The 8913-nt window shown below is 34.3% G+C and overlaps 1 protein-coding gene across 14 annotated transcripts in view; it reads right to left on the reverse strand.

The window, feature by feature from the left end:
* Positions 1-8431, reverse strand: part of LOC102995581 (sodium channel protein type 3 subunit alpha) — an 82193-nt gene extending 73762 nt beyond the window's left edge. For 12 of the 14 annotated variants that reach the window (XM_007119469.2, XM_007119466.2, XM_024122219.1 and 9 more), the window contains exons 1-3: positions 8168-8431; positions 2482-2600; positions 789-878 (exon numbers count right to left, since the gene is read on the reverse strand). In XM_007119469.2, the coding sequence (XP_007119531.2) occupies positions 789-878; positions 2482-2600; positions 8168-8431 (473 nt within the window). The remainder of the gene's footprint in view (positions 1-788; positions 879-2481; positions 2601-8167) is intronic. The other 2 variants (XM_007119471.3, XM_028496274.1) reach the window with 1 other exon arrangement.
* Positions 8432-8913: the final 482 nt, after the last annotated feature.

Below are 8913 nucleotides of genomic sequence, written 5' to 3' on the forward strand. Positions count from 1 at the left end.
TATGGCTGAGTAATATTCCATTGTATATATGTGCCACATCATCTTTATCCATTCATCTGTCGATGGACACTTAGGTTGCTTCCATGTCCTGGCTATTGTAAATAGAGCTGCAATGAACATTGTGGTGCATGACTCTTTTTGAATTATGGTTTTCTTAAGGTATATGCCCAGTAGTGGGATTTCTGGGTCATATGGTAGTTCTGTATTTCCTTTTTACAGAACACATCTGTGGTGTTTTAGCACACATCCTCTGTCTAAATAAACTATGTGTTGAAATATAACTAAACTTCAAAGTAACTTAAATACCTAAATGTATTTTTCCTAAATGTAATGATATAACATATAACTGAAATGCCTAATATAGTAATATAGAGCTAAACGCCTAAATCTATTTTATCAGAATATAACAATAATGGTAATATACTAGAATAAAATAATTTTATTTATAAAATTATTCAAATGGTAATTATATTTTATCTAAAGTACATAACTGTGATTCAGTCTTAACTTTTATGCTAAATGATTGTTTAGTTTACCACCTAGTATATACAATTAATAACCTTTCTTAAACAGATACTATCCTTTGTCGGAAGAAATACCTACCTCATAGGAGAAAAAGTCCCCTAAAGAACTTCCTCTATGTTTTTCATATTATGGAAATAACTTTTCTTAAAAGTGTTTAGCCTGACTTCAAAAAAGTGGAAACCATGAGTCAGACCATAACTATAAGGAGTTTGCTAGAGAATTTGAGTGTGTATTTCTCATTCCAAGAAATTATTTCTACTTACTCTACATTCTTTGTCCAGTCTGGAGGATTACTCAGGGTCATAAATACACAGTTGGTCAAAATAGTGCACATGATAAGCATGCTGAATAAAGTAGATTATAGTTAAGGAATAAATGCTAGTACAATGTCATGGCCACTTAAAAATGATCCAGTACAAAAAAAAAAAAATCAACACAAGTTACCTGTAAAATTAACCTTACTTATTTCTTTTAAAACAATGGCAAAAACAGTAAGAAACTTCAAAGTCTGTCATATACTCTTGGTCCATTCTTTTTTATTTTACATCATTTTCTCACAAAACTGAATTCAATAGAAAGAGATCTCTATTTGAAGCAAATGGGAATTTTGCATTTCAGTGAGTTGTGTGAAACTGCACTGCAGGGGAAATGACCATTCTTTAGGAAGTTTATAGTATAAGTCTAAAAGTTATACTTCAGGTATCGTTTACAATTTCTACTGACTAATGAGTGCAATATAATACACTTGAGAATGTACAGCCCCATATATTTGAGGATTACACTGATTGAGAATTCCACTGTAATTAGGAACTCTAGCAGTCTTATAGTGATGTAACTTGTTCCTTTAGCGTTTACAATGTAAGAATAAAGAGAGAGACAATTTTTTGCTAAAGAGCTAGTATTATTTTCTAACTTTCTGTTATCACTTGAGAGTGTGGGAACTTTGACCATCTAGCTATCTTCCTGTATCTAGTCCACACCATACCTAAACAAACACTGTTTTTAAACCTTCCTAAGAATTAGGTATAGTAATTTCCCTTAGGATCTCAATCCAGACTTCACTCTAAGGAAGTTTATGATTACATATTTTGAGGTAAATCTTTTATTTTAAAACGTAAATACTTTATCAAACCGTAGAATGGGAGAATTCAAATGCACTTCAAAAGGTTATCAGTCCTATTTCCCCTGTCTCTAGGTTAACCCTGTCTCTAGGTTAACCCTGTCTCTTTTGTCTCTCTTTTAGTTTTTATGTTAGCCTGTTTTGAATCTGTATAAGATGCCCATTCTTGAACACTGTGTCTGAAGATCACCTTTCTATTTTATTATCATGTCTTGAGAATGTTCTTGAAATCCACCCCATTATGTCATTTTACATATACATTTTGACTATCACTGTAAGTAGTTTTAAGTTCAATGAGTTTTAAGTATATATTATCAATCAGATACATAGGCACATAGTAGTTTAAAAAATATTTACTAAAGGAAGGAAAGAGGGAAGAAAGGAAGGAGGGAGGGAGGGAGGAAGGGAGGGAGGGAGGGAGGGAGGACAGGCCCAGGTGATGAAAATACAGAATGAATTAAGGCACAAAAGTTTGAACATTTGGTAATATAGGTAATAATACTAAGCACCATAGACTATGTTTCTTTAGTTGTGGTTATATATGGTCTAATTGAGGTTAATAAAAAGTTTGAAGTAGATTTGCTGTTGTTCCTATTACACAATGTGTTTCATTTACACATTCACTATCATGGTAGCGTTTTTACTTCTAGAATCATAATAGTCATTCTACAATAATCTTGTTATAAATTGCAGAAAATCAATGAGTAAAACAGATTAAACAACAATGTTACCATTAATCTCAAAGAAATTTTATATATATATTTTAAAAAGAATGACATTTTTTGTAAAATCAACTACTAGAAACAGCATTTAGACAATTCACATGAAAAGGATATGAATGTACCAAAATCTTAATAGCAATTTTCCTAACAGGGTTTAGCGGAGTTAATATATACAAGGCAGAGGTGGCACTGAATCGGAAAATTGCCTTCCCTTTGTTCAATACTATAAAAGTCTGAAAAAGAAAATATGAGAAAAAAATTACTAGATTAGACATGTGGCTTATTTGAAGAGCTTATACACATAAAAAAACTTTTTACCTGATTTGTTTGAACTTGTTTAAGCCAGTTTGTATATCATAACTATAAACATGTTAGATGTTTCTCCCTTAAATTAACATATAGCTACAAATAAAGATATGATATACTATTATCTAATCTGTCTCTCAGCTATCAACTTCCTGATACAAACTGATGATCCTACACAAAATTTTTACCAAGATGTAAGGTAACTTTATGGACTCTAAGTCTATCTAAGGCTTACCATCTGTCTCCAGCTTTGATAACTTTTCAGATTATTCTGTACATACCGCTATTAAAATAATCTTTTATAAATATTTTAATTGCATCAAGTCTTTTAACTCCAAAGTTTATGAAGACTATTTTCCCTCTGGTAGTTATCCTACTTTAAAATGTTCAAACAGGCTGAATAACCTGGTTTTGCTCATTCTATAGATCTGCTGGTAATACTGAGAAGGAACAGCTGCATTAAGAGTTAGGCTGAAAAAAAAAAAAAAAAGAGTTAGGCTGAACTACATCATTTCAAAGGGCATTCCCTGAAACCTATAATCTTCAATTTAGCATTTAAGCTGTACTACCCAGTGATTACCTAGTAGGTCTCTCTAGGATCATCTTTTATTTTTTTCCCACCAAAGCATCTCTGTTCCAGCCAATTCAATTCACTTGCCAATTCCACTCACTGTCAGCTTCTCCCTCTGATTCTGAAAATGAGTGTCATAGAATCTTAGAGGAGGGAGGCACCTGAAAGATCATGTAATGCAAACTTCCTCCCGTTTCAGGTCCGTAACAGACCTGACAATAAGGTCCCACCTACAATGACCCACTATTATATCAAAGGTTCTTAGTCTTGTCCACATGTTAGAATTTCCTGGGGTGATTTTAAAATCACCGATATATGGGATCCACGCGAGAACAATTGAATCAATTTCTGGAGGATGGGCACAAACAATGGTATGTTAAAAAATTTCCTCACGTGAGTCTAATATGCAGCCAAGGACTGAAAATTCCTACTCTTTGGGAATGTCCTCAGCTATCAAGATCATCTCCTCCACCATGTCTTTCCAGATAAATCACACTGTCTTCTGATCACTCCCTAATTGTTTCCCTTTTCCAGTAAGTCTTAGTACATTAATATACGCACATTGGCATGTTGCTTGTAATTACAGTCAAGTAGCAATTTACATGTAGAGTTCATTCCACTGAGGACTAGCTTAGAAGTTGTTATAAATCATTGAGCATAAAGAGCCTGTTCGCTACTTTTTCTCCATTTTTTCCACAGTATTTAATAGCCTGGTTTGCAAATAAACATTTGTTTTCATTAAATGTGGGTTTATCTTTAAGATGCCATTTACCTTTAAGACATCTATTCTGTATAACCAGTTACTTAATAATATGTTTTTATCCTTTAAGTAAGGGCTATGTCCCATACATTCATGTTCACTGACAACATGCTCTGTTTGAATAGATATATTGTGAGTATAATATTTATATTTTATAAATATAAAATATTTATATTGTAAGTATAAAGGGTAGAGAAAACAACTTCTCTGCACATTGGCCTTTAGTATTCAAGACCGTGGACCTCACCAACCATTTTCCATGAACTGTACTCTATAAATTTGAACAATTCTATGACAAGGGCAAATAAACTGTTCTTTACTAGCACTGAGATTATCCACAAGGGACAGTGGACATTGGGAAGAGTGCCCTTGAAGCACAAATGCATTAAAGGATTTTTTGAATTCACAGGATTAAATCATGTAATATTATAGCCAATCTAGATCCATTTAAACATTCAATGACAGCAGTAACATGTAAAGTTTACCATAGTTTAAGGTGCATTTACCCATGCTTTTTGAAACAATATCCCTGAAAAAACCACTTGTAACATTGAGAGGATTTTATTTTGAAAAGATCTCCAAAAATAGAGTGAACAGGAATGAACTGTCCCTTAAAACATGGAATCCTCTTCTCTTCCCACAAGATTGGCCTTTGTAGTACTAATGGGATTAAAAACGACATGCCAAGGGCATCTTCGGTGAATTTACTGATTCTGGAAAAAGCAGACCTTAAGAACACAATACCAGTTTATTTTTGGAGAACAGTCCCTAACACAAAGAAAACTCTGAGTTCTGAGAAATTAAGACTAAAACGTTAATGTCCTGTATGGTGAAAAAATTTCAAGAACGGCATTTGAAATTTGGGGCTCTTACGTTATTGAGAGATATATCTAAACTGAAAATTATTTGACAGAATGACATGTCAATAGAGGAGAGATAGTGTCAATTCCAAAATCAGTCCTCTAAGAAATGATAAGTATTGATGTGACTTAAAAAAATAGTACTACTTATTGCTACTAAGGTGATGAATGTTATATCCGGAAGTATGTTAAACTGGTTATTGTCTACTCTGGAATGCTGCTTGCTTCTTTTTTCCAGGTAAATGCACATTTTACAGGTTCATTAAAATTTTTACTACTTGAGGCAAGAATAAGTTCTCTGAGCAGAACCGCATACATCAGAGAATTCAAAATTATAAAACCAATTTTTAAAAAAATTTTCTTTTCTTTTTTTTTTGCGGTACGTGGGTCTCTCACTGTCGCGGCCTCTCCCGTTGTGGAGCACAGGCTCAGTGGCCATGGCTCACGGGCCCAGCCGCTCCGCGGCATGTGGGATCCTCCTGGACCGGGGCACGAACCCGCGTCCCCTGCATCCTCAGGCGGACTCTCAACCATTGCGCCGCCAGGGAAGCCCTCTTTTCTTATATTAATAAACACCATGTGTAGTTTTGCTTAGTGGTTATGAGCTCTGGCTCTGGAGCCTGACTGCCTGGGTTCGAATCCTAATCCACCACTTACGGAATGTGACTTTGGGCAAGTTACTTAACCTCTCTGGGCTTCACCTTCCCATCTATAAAATGAGGTTAACATAGTACCTGCCTCACTGGTTCTTTGAATATTAAATAAGTTATACCAGTTAAAGCACTCAAACAGTAACTGACAAAGTATGAGCATAACAAATGTTAGTTATTATTATTACTGTCACTATTCTTAAGTTTTATCTGTTCAATTTGAATGCCATTAAAATACACTGTGATGTTGCTCATATGATTAAATTAGGTATGTAAACTGTATCATTAATTGATGGAAGCAAAGTTACATAATGCTTTACAATTTTAAAATGCCTTTCACCTGCATTATTTCATATAATTAACAAGCTCTATACCATACTTTAAATTCCAGAACTTCTCCATTAGCTTCCTACATTAGGTCCTTCTATCCTAAGAACTACAAACTATCTGTTTCTTCAATAGCACCTCAGTCTTTATCTTTATGGACACTTCATAAAGGAAAGCTGTGCAGACAACAGTAAACAGTCTAGATGTCTCTCAAGATGGGTCATGGCCATTATGAGTAAATCAGGGTTCAAGTCTTGCTGTCAGACAGAAAGGCTATAAAAACTGACTTTGTTAGCACACAGAGAACAATTCTGTTCCTGAGCGGCAGACTCACATTAACCAAGCTTTAAAGCCTGATATAAAATCAGAATGCCAATCTACTTATATACAACCAGATATATCATTGTCACATGGGCTGAAATAATTGCCATAGCACAACCAGCACATTCTTTTCTTTAAGCAGATCTATGGGAAGACAAATTATAAGATATTCTTTGCTGAGGGTGGAGTCCAAATAAGCTGACTTAGTTAAATAATACATATGTTTGATGACATCTTGATTAGGTAGTACAGTGTAGCCCCTTTACAATGAAGTGACTTTCTGGGAGGAATATGCTTTCAGGGCTACTACTAACTAAAGATCTGTCTCCCTGGGAAAATGCTAATGTTTGTCTCTATTATTCTCCTTTTTCCCCCTTAATTTTACCAGTTCCCTTTCTTAAGGACACTTCCTTTCTTTAAGTAGCAAATATTTTTAATCATGTCAGAGTATCAGTCATGCCCCTGTCTCTTGAAGGTATCTTTGCAAATATATAGTTTGAATCAATAATTTTCAGAGGAGAATTTTCTTCTGTTGCCTCACTAGCAACATGTGTAATAATACAGTAATTAAATTTCAAAATTTTCTTTATTAATTCTATAGTAAAGTACTGGAATAAATTATTTTTAGAACTATATGAATATATATTATCTGCCACCTTTCATGAAGCTAGTTTAAAAGGAGGAAGAAAGGACCTGTTTATTTAACTTTGTTCTGTAACTTTAAATGAAGCATTTTAAAGCTCGCTACTCGAAGCATGGCCTGTGTACTAGCAGCATGAGTCTCACTCGAGGGCTTGTTAGAAACGCAGGATCCGTGACCCCACCCCAGATCGATGGAATCAGAATCTGTATTTTAACAAGATCCTCTGGTGATGTGTATGTACATGTAAGTTTGAGAAGCACTCCTTTAGAGCAATAGGGCTAGTTCCATGTCTGAATGGTTAATTGTCAGTTCCTTTAACCATCATTGATCTTATAAATTGTATGCTGCTTAAAGAATGCAATTTCTTTCGCCATTCCTTTTAAAAGGGCTGGCTTCGGCTAACAAAAGTGCTCAGTATCTCCTTTAATCTGTAAGCCAGTGACTCATGGTGATATTAATTTATCTTTAGTTTCTACATTGGCCTGTTTTTATGCTTGTGAACATGAAATATAAATTGTGGTTGTAAGATGTCAAAATACCCAATTAGAAAGCAGAGAATCTATCATCCGTTTTTTATATTTCCTATAAAATACTGTACAGCTGGTTTAACATCAAAAACTAGCTAATTCTGACAGAATTATGTGATTATTATAGTATTAGGAAGGCATAGTCATAGCTGTTGATTTAAATCATATATAGATGGAAAAACTTGAGGTTTCTGGGGTTTTTTTATGCCTTCTGTTCTTGACATTTTTTTCTTGGAGTGATTTTTTAACAATATGTAAGTGTTATAGAATCTAGCCTGTGACAAATTAAGGTTAAGAGAAGCTGCCAATCATATTCCAGGTTAGTGGACCAAAAACATGTGTCCTTGGGTGAACATGCTTCTCAATGTATATCTTCCTATAAGAGGATGCTAAGTAAAAGATTATTTATTGCCCTCTAGAGCACAAATCTATTGTGAAGAAACCTCAAGCCAAATAAGAACTAAAAAATAGGTATATGTATCCCATAACTCTTCTTTCACATAGCTACTGTTCTGTTGTCTCCTGTGTGCTTAAATATGTCGGCAATAACAGATATTTTGCTTTGTTGATGTCAGTTTTAATTTTGACAGTATCAATTACTATGAAATTGTACAAATTGTTCATCTCTTTATATCTCTTCACTGTGGCCAGATCTTGACTTCATATCTTATAAATGTTTCTCCTTATTATATTGTGCTTAAAAATAAGTGGAAATAAAAAGTATAAAATCTTTAACAGTAGAAAATTATGGTGTGGTATATATATGAGCCCCAGCAAAGTATATTAAAGTTGAGTTAAATTAAAGACTTATTGGAAGGATAAAATCAACACTCACTTTCTTATTGATATAGTATGGGTCCAGGTCCTCCAGTGGCTCTGACACCATCCCTGGAGGGATGTCTCCATAAATAAATGGAAGGTTCTTTCCAGCTTCCAAGTCACTGTTTGGCTTTGGTTTGTTCTCGTCATCGTTGTCTTGTTCTCTCTTGGGTTTCTTGGCTTTCTCTTCTGCAGCACGATTTTCGAAAGCAGCAAGAGATTCTCTAGTAAAAAGGCGGAAGCTTTCAGGTCCTGGGGGTACCAGAAGTGCCTGTGCCATCTTTTCATCCTGCACGTTTAATTACGTTTAGCTTCTTGCATAAGAATAGCCTACAATTTTTAAAAAATGCATGAGAGTTAGGGAACCAAATGAACGAGAAGGATTAAGAAAATCAACCAAGATGTCATTTAATGTTTCTTCTAGTGATTTTTTTAAGTATAAACTTTAAGTAGTGCTTTTCTTGCTGCACTACACATTTTAACTTAGAAGCATCATTCAATCTAATTTTCAATACGCCAACTTTATATGTCCATCAAAAGTCTTTTCTGATACCTTTGCACCAAAGTATAGTATATGTTTGATAAAGAGTAATGCCAAGAATGCTTGTCAATAAAATTACTCAAGGACCCATTATTTCTCTCCCTCCTCCTTTTATCACATCTTACTAACTTTCCAAAGAAAGAAATCCTGGTGACAATGCAGTGGTATATCCCTGACTCATAAAATCTCAGGATAGGAAAATAAGTTTTGCCTAACCCAGC

The sequence above is a fragment of the Physeter macrocephalus genome, chromosome 2, assembly GCF_002837175.3.
Source record: "Physeter macrocephalus isolate SW-GA chromosome 2, ASM283717v5, whole genome shotgun sequence".
Classification (NCBI taxonomy): Eukaryota; Metazoa; Chordata; class Mammalia; order Artiodactyla; family Physeteridae; genus Physeter; species Physeter macrocephalus.